General features: G+C 37.6%; 2 protein-coding genes across 5 annotated transcripts; both read right to left on the bottom strand.

Annotated features, from left to right (window-relative positions):
- Positions 1-324: 324 nt before the first annotated feature.
- Positions 325-1,059, bottom strand: LOC112501801. The gene has a single exon (XM_025105526.1). It carries the CDS (start codon positions 992-994, stop codon positions 557-559), a length of 438 nt encoding a protein of 145 aa, XP_024961294.1. The 5' UTR covers positions 995-1,059; the 3' UTR covers positions 325-556.
- Positions 1,060-2,458: 1,399 nt separating this feature from the next.
- Positions 2,459-11,369, bottom strand: LOC112501804. Of its 4 annotated transcripts, none has more exons than XM_025105530.1 (10): positions 11,296-11,369; positions 7,925-11,111; positions 7,627-7,820; positions 7,423-7,494; positions 7,194-7,346; positions 6,950-7,113; positions 6,715-6,862; positions 3,127-3,249; positions 2,968-3,055; positions 2,459-2,873 (listed from the first exon to the last, which is right to left on the bottom strand). In XM_025105530.1, the coding sequence occupies exons 2-10, from the start codon at positions 11,073-11,075 to the stop codon at positions 2,692-2,694; spliced, it is 4,275 nt and encodes a 1,424-aa protein (XP_024961298.1). In that variant the 5' UTR covers positions 11,076-11,111; positions 11,296-11,369; the 3' UTR covers positions 2,459-2,691. The 4 variants fall into 4 exon arrangements, with proteins under 4 accessions (XP_024961298.1, XP_024961299.1, XP_024961301.1 ...); XM_025105531.1 differs by having other exon boundaries at positions 7,925-11,075; positions 11,296-11,350; XM_025105533.1 differs by lacking the exon at positions 11,296-11,369 and having other exon boundaries at positions 7,925-8,249; positions 8,349-11,213.
- Positions 11,370-17,987: the final 6,618 nt, after the last annotated feature.

Raw genomic sequence — 17,987 nt, 5'->3', positions numbered from 1 at the left:
CTAAACAAGTTTTATGAATACAATTTTGTCAAAAACAGATCAAAATCAGTCAATTTGATCAAAATTGAACAAAACAATTCAAGAACTTTTGTAACTGTCGAACTCTATCCAAAAACTAATCTGAGTTGATTCCCAATAGTTCAATCTTTTTCTGAATTTGCTCTTATACCAATTGCAGATACAATCAAGTCACATTCAAGAACACAAGAAATGTAGAGTCAAGAATATTGGAAGTCTCAAATATGTAGAATCTTGTTCGATTGTTATTATAAGATATTTACCATATTGGGTGATTGGCTCGGATAAGGGATTCCAAATGTCTTGTAGCAGAATTTGTGCTTGACGTGTCAATTTTGAGGCCAAACTTTTTTTCTGGATTTACAAGTATTTGCTGAGAATCTAATACGATGCAATCAATTAGCACCTGGAATTGACTCATTCACATACGATTTACAAAAGGTACCAATTCACGAAGAAAACAAGAGTATATATATATTGTATATGGAATTTGATAGAAATTTGGGGGAAAAACAATGAATCGAATATGAATGAAGGATTATAGTTGTGTAGATCGGGAAGGAGGAGCATATCGTGTAGAGAAACTACGAGGTAACAAATCATCGTCTTCGTGATCGTTGAAATTAAGAGCATAGCTTTGAGGATCGTACTGAAATGGCGTATTAGCATTAGATCTCGTCTTCGGCCTCTTACTGAACCTTCTGATGAAGTTTTTCCACTTAGGACCTGCAACAACCTCCGAAAATTCCTTCAAGCTCTTGGCACGTTTCATGAACCAAGTGTCTTGGGCGATTAGATCTCCGGACTGGTGGTGTAGAAACCCCGCCGTTTCTCCGTCGTGGTGAGTGTCGAAACAGCAAAAGAGGCGGAAACAGCCGCCGGAAACTGCATCTTCGTCGTCGTCTCTGCCTTCCTGTTGATGCTCCATGATAACTGGCGTGGTGTTGACAGCTTGTAGTTGTTGTGGTTTGGCCATTTGTTTTCAGATGATGGTTTTGAAACACAGAGAAAGAAGATGTGTGTATTTTATAGTGTTGGAATGCGTGTGGATTTTGTGTGTGAGAGAAGGAGGGGTAAAATAGTCAAATGGAAAAGAAACGGAAAGGATAACTACGGAGTGGAAGAAAAAGTCAAAGTTCTTAGCAAGTTGACATACGAAGCTCTAAGGAAACACTTTAAGAAGAAATTGAATGTTTGATTTTATTTTAGATCCAATTTACTCGTACAATGCGGTCGATGTTATAATACGGTTTGATGTGATTTTGAAAAACAATAATGTTTTTATTTTTAAATAAAATAAAAATATAAAGATATATCATAAAAAATTATAAAAAAATATTGATATTAATACCAAACTAAATATTAAAATTTTCTATGTATTTTTCTTTAATTTAATTTTTTATTATTTTTAGTTTAATAATATAATTTTTTATAAAGATAATTATTAAATATTTTGTTAAAACTCAATGATTATCCTATTTATATTTTGGATTTTTTATATTTAAAATGAGATATTTATCTTCTATTTAATTATGTTTATCTGCAATTAGTTACATGAATTCAAACATGAAACTTTAATAAGTTATTCTTATGCACAACTTACTTGTAATCTTGAAAATTAAGTAAATTAGCATTATATAACAATACATAATGCTTAAAAAATTACTTTTAAGAAATTATGTCAAATGCTTTATAATATAAGTATAGATAGCATCTCCAACAATTTCTTCTTTAAAAAAAAGTAAATATTTTATTAGTTTTTATTTTTAATACGCATTTTTTAAAAGTAAATTGAAATAATTATATATAAAAAAGAGATTAATTGTTTATTGTCTCCAACTGTAACGGTAAAATATAGGATATTAATATAGACGCTCCCTTAACGGTCAAGTGTCATCTTTCCTACTCCAACCCAAAAACAAACACCAAAATTTGGGTGCCATTCTTTTTAAAATATTTCCAGGATGTTTGGGATTACTTATAAAAACAACTTATTGACTTATTTCGGTTTGACAACGGTAATAAACACTTTTGAGTTTTGGATAAACAATTTATAACGATGTCAAACCGATAATAATAAGTTTTTAAAAAAGTAAATCATTCAAATTTATAATAAGTTGATAAGGACTTTTATAGAAAAGCATAAGCTGTTTCAAATAAGCAATCCCAAACACCCCTAAATGGAAAAACAACTTATTAATAAAAATTTCACTACATAAATGCTTCCAGGGGTGTCTGCCATGTGTTTTGAATCATCATTTCATAATTCAAAACCACATGGTATGCTTTGGCAAAATAAAAACTCTAAAACACCACGGAGGAATAAAAATCCCCTTGTGATCATGGAGTTTCAAATGCGATGACTCCGAGCTATCTACAAAGCAGGTAATCGCCCTGGGATTAGTCGGCTCGCATAGCGGGTTGGATATCCAGGTTAATTAAAAAAATCAACTTTCTTATTTGCCCAAATGCAAAACCCACATTCGCATAACATGTTGATTCCTAACATGGGGGTGTGTGTGTGTGTGATGGCAAAACAGCAGCAACTCTGTTCTATTTTAGCAGAAATACATTCTCTGTAGTAGATATACCATCGGTAAATACCCGATATGCGCACGAGACTTATAAAAACAGCTACTAAACTTGTGTATGTATTTTGAAAACCACCCCCACCTACTGATATGCTTGTACTTTTGGTGGCACCTTTGAGGTTATGGTTCGCAACTGGTTCGCTACCTCCGTGAAGCTTGGCCTCTCTGATGGCTCTGCACACCAGCACCTCTCCATCAATATTCTCCATTCTGGATCACACGATTCTGGCACCGCAGGTCGTAGTGTGTTGCTCACAATCCCACCTTAAAATATTTTTCACAAATTAAACACACACACACATATATATGCCTACATGCTTAGATACAGATGTGTACAACTATATTTTGTGTGAATTACCAATGATAGCCCCATAATGCAAGTCTGCATATGGTTCATCTCCAGTAAGAAGTTCCCACATGACGATGCCAAATGAGAATACATCAACCTGAAAGGGAAATGGAAACATTAGCTCAGTGATCGAGATGAAATCCATGACGTTGAAGCTCAGGGACAAACCTTCTCCGAAACAAGGCTACTGCTGCCATTTAGGAGCTCTGGTGCCATCCATGGAAGTGTTCCACGCACACCACCTGAGATTAGCGTTTGACGCTTCACTTTGGATAAACCCAAGTCTCCAACCTGATAACACATCAAAATGGGAACTGCTTTATCAACCCTGAATCAGATAACCAACATTATTCAAACATCGTTTTCTTCTACCACAAATTTCCTTTCTTTCTGCCATTTTCACATCATCAATCATATTAACCAAACTTTTCCTTCTTAGCAATGTCGGGTAAAAGGAGATACCTTTTTCAAGATTGCCTACTCACTTATTCGCGAGTCCGACTGTCCAAGTAAACTAAAATTTTAAGAAACAAACGAATGGAACTCTCAAAAGGGGTGGCAACTATTACAAGGATCACAAATACCCCAGATTTTAGCTGTGGCAACTATGGCAAGCAAAACAGGTGTCATCTTACTGCTCGAACCGATACTAGAGTGGTGATCAAGAAGGCATCATTATACAAAAAGGGCACCAACTGATATTGACTCACTCAACAGAAAGCAACTCTCTTAGGGCCTTTTTACCTACTGCAGACCGGTGCTGATTCGGTCGGCATCAACTAGTTCACCTAAAGACTGATCTGGCTGACGCCTGGTCAGCATCATTATTTTCACCTACCGGATCAGCACAAGAATGATAAAAAGGTACTCCAAAACACTTGGTACAACCATTTTCAATCAATGTTTACCCAGACCGCAATCTTGCCCTGTTAGCGCCTATCCAATTTGTGTTGGCAAACACCCTTTTAGTCACCATATCTCCTTAATTGCAGCAAATGATATGAAGACCCCTACATTATGGCATCACTTCAGCAAGACCCCTTGCATTTTGGATTACTTCAGTAACGCCGGTTCGAATTTATAAGTGCACTCCCCCCCTCCCAAGAAAAACGATGACATCACATGTTTTGCAGTAGTAAAAATACCCTTGCCAGCCAACTAGAAGTATAATTGTTGCATGCATTGGTTTCAAATGAGAACCATATAGTTTTTTACTGTTACTTCTAAATACCAAAAAAAAAATCTTACTGCATTTTATTATGACCATCATCTTTTTTGCAATTATGTTCTAAAAGAAAGACTCCACATACACATTTAAGCGTCAATTGATAGACCTCGTATCAGTGCTTATGCTAAGTTCAATGTAGCCTATGGGAAGTGAGACCAATCAACAGAGCCCATAATCAAAGGCCAGGAACCGACTAGCTCCCTGGAGCCAACCACCAAAGACACTATCCTCGACTTGCCTAAGGGGCCGTTCATCAAACGCTTACCGGGGTAAGCGCTTACCAAGTCACATTACCTTACCATATGAATATGGTAAGAACCAAGCATCTTACCCGGTAAGAGCGAAGGCAAGGATTGAGAGTCTTACCCCGTAAGTGAGAATGACGACTCATACCACGGTTAGCTTACTGGGTAAATTGTTGCACACGATACCCTGTTGGTGGACTAAAATCTTACCCGGTAAGTAAGTGATAGTGTTGAATTTTATCAGCAAGCGCTTACCCAGGTAAGCGTCTGGCCCCTAAGTATAAGTGATTGAAAACTATATCACACTGGATTCATTCCATTCTTTCATTCTCCCTCATGTAACTGCGCAGTTAAAAAGAGCAGCAACACCACCCAAGAAAGTTCATTTTGTTGCAAAGAATCCATTGTTGTTATAAGCCACCTATACTCGGGTGTATTCTAGAATGGTCAAACAAAAACTAGTGTGTGGGGTCGGGGCATTTTTAACAATCTGTTCTAAGAATCTGGTCAGTGGTACAAGTGGCCAAGTGGGCATTAGTATATAAATAGAGATGTGGTGAATAGGGAGGGTATGACTTGTAAACAGTTACTCACACCTCATGAGAGATCTTAGGCTCTCGAATGTCAGAGAAGTTACTTTTGTTCCTTCTCGATATATGACACGTAGTTGTTCCAAAAATGCAAAAAGAACGCTACCCTTTGTAAAAATAAGCAATTCTGGACCAAAAAGGTTCAAGTATGATTGTTTTCTTTGCACTTGGGCAACGTTTGGTAGGCAAACTGGATGGGACGATACAAGAAATGATAGAACTGGACTGCACAGGACTAATGATCCGTTCTGCATTTGGTATGACTACAATGGGACTGGAGTAACTCTGTCTTGCGTTTGGTAAAATGGACAGGACAGAACAAACTGTCAAAATGACCAGATTGCCCCTAAGATGTTTAACTTTTTTTATTATATAATAATTATAAATGACACAAATCAGCTAAATATTTAAATAATTTTACTCATAAAAATTAGATTATATTACATAAATCATACAATTATAATTCTATTAATCTAGAATTATTTAAAACATGTTTGCAAACCACTTAAAAAACTAAAAATATATTAAATAAGCCCCCACCCCTTCCATATCAAAAGTCAAAACCCAGGTTTTCTTTCCCCATGTGGCGTGTTCCCTAAAAAAACCAGGTTCTTTTCAAGTCACTACCACCACTACCTGTCTTCCTTTTTCTCGTCTTCCACCACCACCCATCTTCCTACTCATCAATCTTCAAACACAGATCTAGACGTCGAGGAGCGAGAGGTTCAATTTGAGAGTTCAATCGATTTGCAGGAGGATTTGGAGGAAGGGAGAGTTCGATGGATTTGGAGGAGTTCGATCCGAGTTGATTTGGAGGAGATTGATTTGGCAAAGTTCAATCTTATTCTGTTTCTTGGTTTTAGGTTTCAGATTTTCGTATTGTGTGGAGGGTAAATAAGTCTTTTTAAGTTTAATCCAAAACAAAAAAGGGCCGATTTTGTCCCACGAAAATGGGTTTTAGTCCCACGAAAATGGGTTTTAGTCCAACCTCGTCCTACCTTGTCCGTGTTCCATCCATGCCATGCCAAACATGGGACTATTTATTTTGTCCCGTCCTGTCCATCCAGTCTGTGTACCAAAGCACCCTTACATTTTCACAATTTCTCCAAAACTGTTCATACTTGCAAAGTAGTGCTTTCTGGCAATCTCCCAAGGAAGATGGTTAATTTACAACAAAAGGTCAAGTATGATTTGATGGTTCAAAAAGTATCTTTACATCTAATATGTACTAAAATCTCAATGTAAAAACCTTCAAACAACTGCCATACATGAATCTGTAAGCTATTAGGAAGCTACATGCATTTTTCAACTTGACAACTTCGAAAGTGTATGAATGTTATCGCAAGCCCACTATAAAATATAGTTCTATATCAAAACAAATCTGTCATGTCATAGTATTGTAAGACCCCAGTTGAGTCGATCATCTCTATTTAACATCATCATGGGGTATTTATTGCCAAAATATCAAAAAAAAATCTTGCTGGAGTAACATCATAATTATCACCATGAGATTAGCACAATAATTATCACCCTTTGTAGTACGAAAATATTGCATGCACAAAGTGTAACTATGCATACGGTGGAGAGCCTTAAGTCTCAAAACCAACAACAAAACTATTGCAATGAATATATTTATCAACATTTCTGCAAACAGTAACACGTATAGTAAGATAGTTATGAAAGTACAACCAACCTTGCATATTGGACGGTGTGGATCACGGAGATTGACAAGTAAGTTGTCACTCTTTAAATCAAAGTGTACGATGTTTTTTCCATGAAGGTATTCCATCCCAAAGGCAACATCCATGGCAATTAGCAGACGTTTACGCTTATCCAGATTCCTGATGATAATCGTGTAAGTATCATTATTTGGATCTATCATTTGCTTATTGAAAAGAATCTTATATTCAGGCAGTTGTTGGTGTTACCTCTCGTTCTTTTGCAAAGCAGTTCTAAGAGAGCCATTAACCATGTACTCAGTTACAGTAGCAATAGAGCCACCAGGACCGTCAAGTACAACCCCATAAAAAGCTACAACATTTGGATGATGAAGATCCGCAAGCTTGATTGCCTCATTCCAGAAGTCCTCCCTCTGGAAGTAACAAGAATTTATTGGATGGATGCGTATCAGCAAAAAAAATGCAAATAATATTAGCTGATGAGAACACATACCATGCGCTCTTGTTCTGAAGCTTTCCCAGCAAAACATCTATCATTTATTCGTTTGATCGCAACATCAGATCCTCTCCACTTTCCATGGTAAACAGTTCCAAACGTACCAGAACCCAGTTCACGAAGCTCTTCAAGGTCACTGTTCTTTATTATCTACAAGGCAAAGCAAGAACAATTCATTAGCTTATAACACTGTAACAGTGGACAACAGATAAGACCAAATATACACCTGCAAACGACCAAGGCCATCTGAAACCGGAAACCCAAGATTTGTCTTTTCTGGAAGTTTTGTTTTCAGATCCTGTACGAATAGAACACAATTATGTACAGAGATGAAATGAAAGCAAGACGGGATGGGATGGAAGAAGGAACTCCAAAAAATGTAGGGAGTGATGTCCCTGGCCAACAACAAAAGAATATACAATCAAAGGACCTCAACTTTGTCTCCTGGCTGCACGTCTGCATTACTATTCTGAGCTTCACCACTTTGGTTGGATTCCAAGGCATGTTCGCTCCTTCCATGTCTACTTGAATCAGGATTAGAGGGTGTTGATGAATGAAGCACAGAAGCAGCCACACCCTCAGCAACCGCCTGAAGTTCTTGTTTGATCAACTCCTCAGCGGAACCTATGAAACAGGAGAAGAATGATCGATAAGAGTAAAGATAACCTGTCAGACACGGAAACAGAGGAAGAAAAACGTATGGGCTAAAACAAAAATGGGATACAGACCTATATTAGAATGACCATCTTCCACACTGAAATTCAAGTCCAAATTAGCATTTGGCTGGTAAGCTCCATCATCCACCGACATGTCTCCTGTAGGTGATTCTCCACTGTGGCCAAGACGATTGTCAACAAAAGCTTCCTTAGCAACAGCTTCTTTTTTCGTCAGAAATTTGTTGGGTCGAGGTGGGGGAAAATGGGAATCATGCCGCAACATCCAAGGATCCTGGTTGCTGAAGAGTGAGCTTGTGCCATCTTGGGTTTCATCGGACCCATTAAATGGATTGAGGGAATCCATTAGCTCAGGCTCCACATCACTTTTTCGATCAAACTGTAAAGGGTATACATTCCATTCACTAACAGGTGAGTTTCCTTCAGTCATATGGGCTGAATCAACACCAGAAAATGCAGAACTGCCTTCGTTACCAACCATTGCAACCGATGCATGTGGATACTCCGGACTACTATATAGAGGTTGTTGAGCCATTCCATATGACTCCATTGGTTGGAAGCCATGCAACCGTGGAACCTCAGAGGAGTAAGGCATCATTTCATTTTGTGTAATGTAATTTGCATCAAGAACCATTTGGGGTTTACCAAGAGGGTTATCAAGGTTCAGCTCCTTCCCACCAATATCCATGGGTCTATTTTCCAAGACATCCTCTCGCGGATTTTCAACACGAAAGCTACTCTGATCATTGTTTACAAGAACTTCATGAGGGCGTATTCGAAGGTCTTTCATCCTCGCATCAATTTGTATCAGACTATCATACGTAAAGCCAGATTCCACATTATCCTCTTTAGGTACAATTATAGGAAAATTACCAGGATACTCCCTTGGAGATTCATGAACCTGGCTGTCTGAAGTTGGGGAGGGAACTCCAGCAGAATTTGAATCACCACTAACCCGTGTATTAACCACTGTCTCCTGTTTTGCTTGAGATTGCATCGTAACAGCAGATTGTTGGAGTAAACTTTCATGGCCAGCATGTGGAACAGGATGGAGCAATACACCATATGGAGATTGCATCTCACCAGCCAATCCTACTACACTCAGGGGAGACGATACCATAGCTTGATCACCAGTTTCAGCTCTCTGAGAAATAGTCCTATCATTTACATATTGCCCTTGAACTGCATATAAGGGCATCACTCCCTCAAATTGAGGCCTCCCTGCTTCATGGTCGTCATATCTTGATCGAACACCAACGCCTTGCATTTCCAAATTACTGTCCACAAGGGCTCCACTTGCAGGAACCCTGTTAGGTTGCATGATTCTTCTGGTATCCTCCAATCTCATACTCTGATAAACTGGATTCATGTCAGATACTGTAGATCTAGGACTTCCTCTACGCTCATGTGCCATAGGATCAGAATGTGCATGGGGCAATGCTTTTTGACACATTATACATCCATCAAATCTAGGCACTGTCTCTGGGTATAATAACTGTTGAGTGGGTACCCGGCCCTCAGAAAAGGGCACTTGTTCAGGGGACGGAACTGGATTCCAACCATAAGGTCCAGGAATTACTGGAGTAGGGATTTGAGATTGAGATTGAGATTGAGATTGAGGTTGAGGTTGATGTTGATACATAGTGTAGCTTTGATCACTAGGAAGATGGACAATCCTCTGCCCAACCTCAGGAAAATGCTCCATTCGAACCTCTTGTTGCTGCACAAGTTGAGGAACTGGAACTGGAACCGGAATGGGAACTGGATTTGGTTTGAAACTGATATGCGTGGAAGGAGATGTCATGTGCATAGGAGGAATAAACTGATGTGGGTTCATTCCAACGACATTATCATAGAGTTGTGGTTGGGAATATACTGGGCCAACAGTCCCCATAACCTGAGATGGGAACCCCATTTGGGCTGCTGGCACCTGTACGTACTCTGTACGGTTGAAGGTCCCATGGCGAGGATCAACATAAGACTGGACATAAGGTGCTGGTGGAGGAATGGTGGCTCCAGGTTGTTGTAAATCATAGCCCAATTGTCGCTGTTGATGTACATGAACAGGCATCATTCTTTCCGATATTTCCAACTCATGCTCTGATTGAGAAGGTGAAGCTGGAACGGTAACAGATTTAGCAACAGGAACACCGCTAGCAGAACTGCCACCAGGAGATAACAAACCAGCGGATGGTGGGCCATTCACCTCCCCCTGATCATGTCCTATGCTATCAGCACCGCCCTCAGTCCCGCTCAACTCTGAATTCTGTGTGGAGGAAGCGCTCGCTATGCTTCCCTTCCTGCCAAAACCAGCACCACTACTACTACCACCACCACCACCACTACTACCACCAAAACCATCCCCAATTCCATTCACTGCCTCCACGTATTTCTGTCCACTATCTTGTAAATCCTTGAACCGGATCACACTAGAAGATTCAAGTTCCGTAAATAAGAACACCCTCAGCTTAGCTGAACCATCAGAAGATCTCTCAACCAACTTATCATACTCGTCCATCATATTCTCTAAATCATCCGGTCTGGAAACTGTAACAAGTGCATCAAGATCCTCTTCAGGCAATTGATACTTAATAACAACATTTCGTCCATATGAATCAAACATCTTCTGAAGCAACTCATTGAACCCCACATCTCTCCTAACACTAATAATCCTAGTATCCCCACCAACATATCGTAGCACTCCATCACTAGGTCTAGGCAAAATCTTACCCCCATAACTACACAAGAACTTAACTTTCCTCCCTGAAACGGAATCATCTCCACCTTCATCACTGGTATGATCAGAGGCATTACTACCACCACCACCACCACCAACCGGTGCCAAACTGGGATCATAACCGCGTGGGACTAAACTAGTGCTATACCCATACCCAGGTACCAAACCTATCCCAGAAGTAACCGGCGGTGGCATACGCGGCAACCAATTAGCCACTGCTGGAACTACATTTCCACAATTCAAACCCACATAGCCTGCATCCGCAGCAGCAACAGCAGCAGCAGCAACAGGCGTTGTTGAAGGATGATAAACCGGAATGGTAGCAGGGGTAACGCTTGGCACTTCACGGGGTAGGGGATTGTTAGTGGGTAGGGTTACAGGAGCCACAATGCGATATTCTTCACCCAGCGTTCTAGCTATATGAATTGGGCGTAAACTATTAGGTAACGCATTCTGATCATACGCCATCTAAGATCAAATCAAACAGTGTAATATCTGTCTAATCTAAACGCCAAAAGAAGAAATACAAGGTTGTTTTCTCCAATTATCAATAGAATGTTTGAGTTTTTGTTTCGAAAACCAAATTAACAAAAAATTAAAAGGGCAAGAAATTGAGCAAACATAAACCCTAAAAGACTAGAATTTAAACAAGAAAGATAGATAGGGGTTTGAGTCGGTGAAGATTTACCACAATATGACAGACGTCCCTGCAACGTGATGCGGTTCTATCTTCTCTCTCTCTCTCTCTCTCACACCCACACTAATCTTTAACCCCAAAGCTGCTGTTTTTTTCTCAAAAAGACGTCATATTCACATCAAATCCACCCAACTTTTTGTGTTTCAAATTTCCTGCAATTTCTTTCTTTTCTGGGGATTGAATATTTATATACATATACATATATGAGGGAATAAACAAAAAGAAGAGATGTGTCATACAAATCTTGCAATGTCCCAAAACGGGAAGGATCCTCTCTTGCCATTATGGACCAAAATGACCCTAAGAAATCCTGTTTCTTTTTGCTGGGGTTGTTCATGCAAGACTTGTGAGCCAAGGGTACAAATGTAATCTCACTCCCCAAAATATTTTGTTTCTATACGTCTTATTTATGGGATGAATTGGCAAAATAGATGAAAAAACGTAACTCTCTTCTTATATTTTCTATTTATATGTTAAAAAGTAAGTGTATAAATAAGGGTGGTGTCTTATTGGTTTAAGCTTGACTTCAAAGGTCAAAAGTACCAGCAGGTCCCAGGTTTAAATCCAATAAGCAATAAAAAAATCCCCTTGTGACCACGAAGGTTCAAATGCGATGACTCCGGACTATCTGCAAAGCAGGTGATTGTCCTACGATTAGTCGGCTCACATAGCGAGTTGGATATTCAGGTTAATAAAAAAAAAAGTAAATATATATAAATTTCATATTAAAAATAATCTAGATATTTATAAAAGACGATAGAGTTCATTTAGAATATAATTTTATCTACTAATTTTTTTATTAAATATATCATAGGACTTATTTTTTATATTTTTAATCTATAATTTGACTTGATTTTAATATAAAAAAATTGCATATAGAATTATCTTTAAATAATTAAAACTATAAAAAATAATGTATAAAACATAATCTAATATAAATTACAAATAAATTTGTTAATTTAATGGCATTCTAAAATAATTTCATGCTCGATGTTTTTAAGGATTAACATAGGGACTAATCGTACACTTTCGGTTGTTTGTGTGAGCCGTGAGTAACTTAAAGGGGTATATTTGAAATCCACAGAAATTACAGGGGGGTAATTTATCAACTTGGTCTAAATGTAGGGTCAATACGGTGCCATTGTTAGAGATGAAACTTAAGGGGGAAGGAGAGCATGAGGGAGAAGCCACGTGTTATTTTCAGTGTTTAAAGTTTTGTTATATAATACATTTATTATTACTAATCATTAATAAAATTAAAAGCTACAATTTTGGGGTTCTCTTAAATAAATACCCATTATTTATATTATATTCCCTTAATCATTAATTGTCTTAATTTTATTGTAAATGATTATCAAATAATTATATTTTATTTTACACTATATTATGAGAGCCTTTTAATCATTCTGATTACTTAATCATTCTCTACCAAACCATTCAGCAACTGTCAAACAGGTTCATAATTGTTTTTTTAAGTTCTCGACTTTAAATCGAGATGTACACCACAATATCACACGATTACCTTACTAGTTATACAATTAGGCATGTTTTTTAAATGGTTATTACAGTTTATAGAAATCAATATTAGTTGTTTAAAATTAAAGATAATTATAACCCAATTTCCCTTTTTCAAGAGTCAAAACAATATTATTACCCCAAATATCCAAATGTAACATCCCAAACCACACATTTACCCCTGCTTCTGAGATGACGTGACCTAAGAATTGGACTTCTCTTAACCAGAACTCACATTTAGATAACTTTGCGTACAGCTTTTCTTTCTTCAATAATTCTAATATCAGACGAAGATGTTTTGCATGTTCTTCTTCAGTCTTAGAATATATAAGAATATCATCGATAAATACAATAACAAATTTATCAAGATATTCCTTACATACCATATTCATCAAATCCATAAAGGTTGCGGGCACATTAGTTAAATCGAATGGCATAACTAAGAATTCGTGATGCCCGTACCTAGTTCTGAATGTTGTTGTGGCAACATCTTCTTCCCTGACTTTGAGCTGATGATACCCTGACCTTAAATCAATCTTGGAGAAATAACTTGCTCCCACCAATTGGTCGAACAAGTCATCAATCATTGGTAAAAGATATTTGTTTTTAATTGTCAACTTATTTAGTTCACGATAGTCTATACACATTCGCATAAACTCATCTTTCTTCTTGACAGATAAGACCGGAGCACCCCAAGGTGAAGTGTTGGGCCTAATAAATCATTTGTCAGTTAAATCTTTCAACTGTGCAACCAGTTCTTTCAATTCAGATGGAACTAACCGTTATGACGCCTTTGCTACTGGTGCAGCCCCTGGTACAAGATCAATTCGGAATTCAATGACTCTGTCTGGTGGTAATCCAAATAAGTCTTCTGGAAAGACTTCTGGATATTCACTAACAATCGGAATCGGTTCCTCTTTTCTCAATTCTTTCTTCATATCAATTACGTATGCCAAACATCCCTGGCACCTTTTCCGAATACTTTTCTGAGCTTTCATTACTGTCAAAATACTCGTATGGTGATTCTGACGATCACCATAATTAACAAATGTTCCTTGGTCTGGAAGAGTAATTCTGATCATTTTCTGATTACAAACAATATTAGTCTGATACCTTGCCAACCAGTCCATACCCACCACTATATCAAATTCCTTCATCGGCATAGGGAATAACCGAATCGGGAGTTCATAGCCCTCAATAACAATAATACAGTTATTGAACACACTAGTAACAGTTTCCTGACTATTAGCAGTATCAACTACTAATTCATCATCAAGTATCACAAAATTCAGACATGCAGTTTGAGCAAACAATGGTGATACAAACGAAAAGTTTGCACCAGAGTCAAATAACATCTTAACACGTATTGAATTCAGAAGGAATGTACCTGTTACTACATTCGGTGATGCTTCTGTCTCGTTCTTAGTCATCTGGAAGGACCGTCCCCGCGCCCCTCCTTGCCCTCCTCTGTTCACAGTATATCTTCCCCGAGTACCCGACGCATGACTCCCCATTGTCAGCTGTGGAGTTCTTGACAATGGACAATTCGGTCGAATGTGATCCAGAGAATTGCAGTTAAAACACCTTCGGTTAGCTGGGCAACTTCTGGATAGATGACCTGCTTCACCACACTTATAACACTTTCTTGGGTCTGTCTTACACTCACCCTGATGTATCTGTCGGCATTGTGTGCAAACTTTCTCACCGACCTTCTGCTCGGGTTTGTTATCATATCTTACAGTTTTCGGCTCTTGAAAAGGTGAAGGACCCTCCCACTTTCTTTTCTCTATAACTTTTCCTTCTGGCTGCCGATTCTTATTTCGTTCGGTCACTTCGACCGCATCTACCGTTAACGAAAAGGTATTAGGGTTCATAGCAATAACAAATTCTCTGATTGAGGGTTTCAAACCCCAAATGTACCTTTCTATTTCCCTGGATTCTGTTGAAACATAGTGTTCAGCAAATCGAGAGTATTCAATAAATCTTTCGGTATACTCCCGAACTGTTTCATTTCCTTGTTTCAACTTTAGAAAATCTTCTTCCATTTGTCTAACAGCGGTTTTAGGACAAAACTGATTCTTGAATCGGTCCACGTATACTATCCAAGATAATGATTGTAAAACATCTGTTATGGCCGACGATTCAACTTCCCACCAGAACAAAACATTTGATTTTAACACGGAAACAACAAATGAACTTTATTTTTTTCTGGACACCGAATGGTGTTGAACACAGATTCCATTTCCTTGATCCAGCACACGGCTTTCACTGGATCCCTTTCTCCAGAAAATGTTGGTGGCTTACATGCCAAAAACATTTTAATATCTTCCTCCTTGTTGTGAGTAACCGGTACCGAGGGATGAACTTCTACTCTTTCTGTTTCTACCCTGGCTGGTATTCCCATAATAGAAGTCAGAGTTTCTCGCAATTTCCCCATCTCTTCTGTCAACGTGTCCCTAGTTACATATTCACCGATCTCTCCTGAACATTCCCAGAATGGGATTCCTCAGGTTCAGAATGAATTTCAGTACGACCCCTTCCTTTAGAGTGACTTCTTCCTTTGCCTCGTCCCCTTGGTATTCCCCGGCCTCTGATTTCATATGTGCCAGTAGGGAGATTAACAGGTGAATCTTCCCTTTCTTCAGACTCTGGACGAGCCGTTCTTTCAGATCTTCTAGTTCGGCTAGACATCTGCAGAGTTTAGTGTTAATAATCAGGTATCCACATTCCCAAATATAATGAAGTATTTAAGTTCAGATGTGTACCTGTAAATTCATAATTACACTGGACAGATGTAATTAAAATTTACCTTACATACTATTCTTTCAACCCATCATATTTATTTCCAATGATGCTAACTATGTCCGGGACCCTTAACATACAACAAAACAGTTTAAGTCTAGGTATCATGTTGTTAAATACCTAAATCTCTTAAACTCAAGCTCTGATACTACTTTCTGTAACACCCCATACCACACATTGTATGTAACACATACTTCATACAGAAGAAATACATGTTTATACACCACTTAGGTCCCTTAGTACAAAAACTTTCCATACAGAATACATGTCCCAAAAATTCAAAATACATTTGTTGTACTAATCATCGAACATCAATCAAAACTATACATTATAAACAAATCTTCATGTAGATAAGCATTTAGGAAAATATCACATTTCCCCCTTCCCTTTATCGTTCGTACCTCCTGCAATACATAGCTAAAATCACAAAATGAGGGTTAGACCGAAAGGTCTAGTGAGTTACCCTATTTAAGTTATTACAGGGTGGTAATCACCAAAACTTTTTAAATAAAACAACTTTTCACATATATAACCAATATATGAACAAATGGGGGCATATTACCAGTACCTTCCCCTTTTCAAGCCAATCATTCAGCTATTCAAATAACATACCTTTGAACCAACCAGATTTCATATAATGCCACTTTTAAAACTTTTCTAATCAAACAAGGTTTATTTAAAGTTTCAGATCAAACCTGTTATTTTCTCCTCAATAACATTCACACTACGATTTCCAATAAGAACTTTGATTCTAAATCATAGAGAAATAAAGATTCCAAGCCACGGTAATCATAAGGGATATAATAAAAAGAGTTATATCATACAACACACAAACAAATGTCACCCTTATATCCAAATGTACACATCTCTTTGATATGCCACCCTTATCCCATGGTACACCTCTCCTTCATATGCCACCCTTATTTCTTCATCAAAATATTTCACAAAAACTATTCCATTTAGACCGCAGTCAATGGAATTATCAGTTCAAAGTTATCTTTATTAAAATTCTCATTCATATATAAAAACAATTTTTATCAATCAAGCACAAGGCCTAACACAAATCCGGTCAACATGGCTTGGTCGGACTTCATCTCCGGTCAAGTCTTGGTCGGTTTACCAAATCTGGACAACACATCGCTCAAGGCTTGTCTGATTTAACACTTAGAATAAATTCCAACACTTTTGTCCGGATAACAACTTCGGACAACACATCGCTCAAGGCTTGTCCGATTTAAAAGAATCCGGTCACCATTTAGTCGTATTCCTACTTCTCCGTTCAAAATGTTAAACAAACTCATTATTCATAAACCGCTCAACACTTATCCGGTTTAAGACTAAATCGCTTGGCTCTTAACCGGTTTAAGACTAAATCGCTTGATTCTTAACCGGTTTAAGTCTAAATCGCTCATCCCTTGTCCGGTTTAGTCTAATTCGGACAGCATTCATCAAGTTAAAATAAAATCTATACAATTAATTTATGCAATTGTAAAGAGTTTTCAAAGCAATTAAACCACTCACCTTGAAAGCCTTTTTGCAAAACAGTCTTTTGAAAAGCTTAGATTTAAAGTCCGGTCAACACTTCTTCTCAAATCACACACTTACTTTCTAAAAATGGTGAGAAGAAAATGATGGAGGCCTCAAACCCTCCTTATATACTTTCCAAAAGAGGGTAAGGCAGCTAAACCGCCCTCCTCACATATATGCATGCATTCATACATCCATCAATTAACCATATATATATATATATATATATATATATATATATATACACTTACACACATATGCATATACATGCATGCATATCCACACACACACACACACATATATATATATATATATATATATATATATAGGGGCTTAATCAAATGAGAACTGAATTGTTTGTGGTAACTGTGAGAACCAATCTCAACCACATATTATAATAATCAATGGGTAAGATTAAAAAGAATMTTAATTAATGTATTTCTATAAATAAATTAYTGTCATTTAATGACATTATATGAACAAGGGYAAGATGGTCATTTTGTACGTTAATATTCTTGTTCAATTGGAATCCAAATATAGTGAAGATAATTTCCTGTATTTGAGACGGAAACGATTGCCTTAAGCCCTAGAGTAATCTCAATTTGTGCTACATTGTGGTACATTTAGTGTTGATTATAATCTGTTAGAAAATGGTGTGATACATTGTGATAACATTTAGCCTTTGTAATAATATTTGACTGGACATTGTGATAATCAATTTGTGATAATCAATTTGTGCTACATTGTGGTAACAGCACATCTGCTACATAAAATCTGCAGATGTATTAACAACATTAGTACAAATTGGTGTGATACATTGTGATAACATTCTTAAATAT

The sequence above is a fragment of the Cynara cardunculus genome, unplaced genomic scaffold (genome assembly GCF_001531365.2).
Source record: "Cynara cardunculus var. scolymus isolate 2C unplaced genomic scaffold, CcrdV1 Un_Scaffold_571, whole genome shotgun sequence".
Classification (NCBI taxonomy): domain Eukaryota; kingdom Viridiplantae; phylum Streptophyta; class Magnoliopsida; order Asterales; family Asteraceae; genus Cynara; species Cynara cardunculus.
The sequence above is the reverse complement of the archived record's forward strand: the minus strand, read 5'-3'. Positions and strand labels throughout refer to the sequence as shown.

Bases quoted from the DNA above. Each gene is read 5' to 3' on its own strand.
- LOC112501801 (XM_025105526.1), bottom strand. From the start codon at position 994: ATGGCCAAACCACAACAACTACAAGCTGTCAACACCACGCCAGTTATC.
- LOC112501804 (XM_025105530.1), bottom strand. From the start codon at position 11,075: ATGGCGTATGATCAGAATGCGTTACCTAATAGTTTACGCCCAATTCAT. The intron at 7,347-7,422 runs GTGTATATTTGG...TTTGCCTTGTAG, and splicing joins ATGGCCTTGGTCGTTTGCAG to ATAATAAAGAACAGTGACCT. The intron at 6,863-6,949 runs GTAACACCAACA...GATTATCATCAG, and splicing joins GCTTTGCAAAAGAACGAGAG to GAATCTGGATAAGCGTAAAC.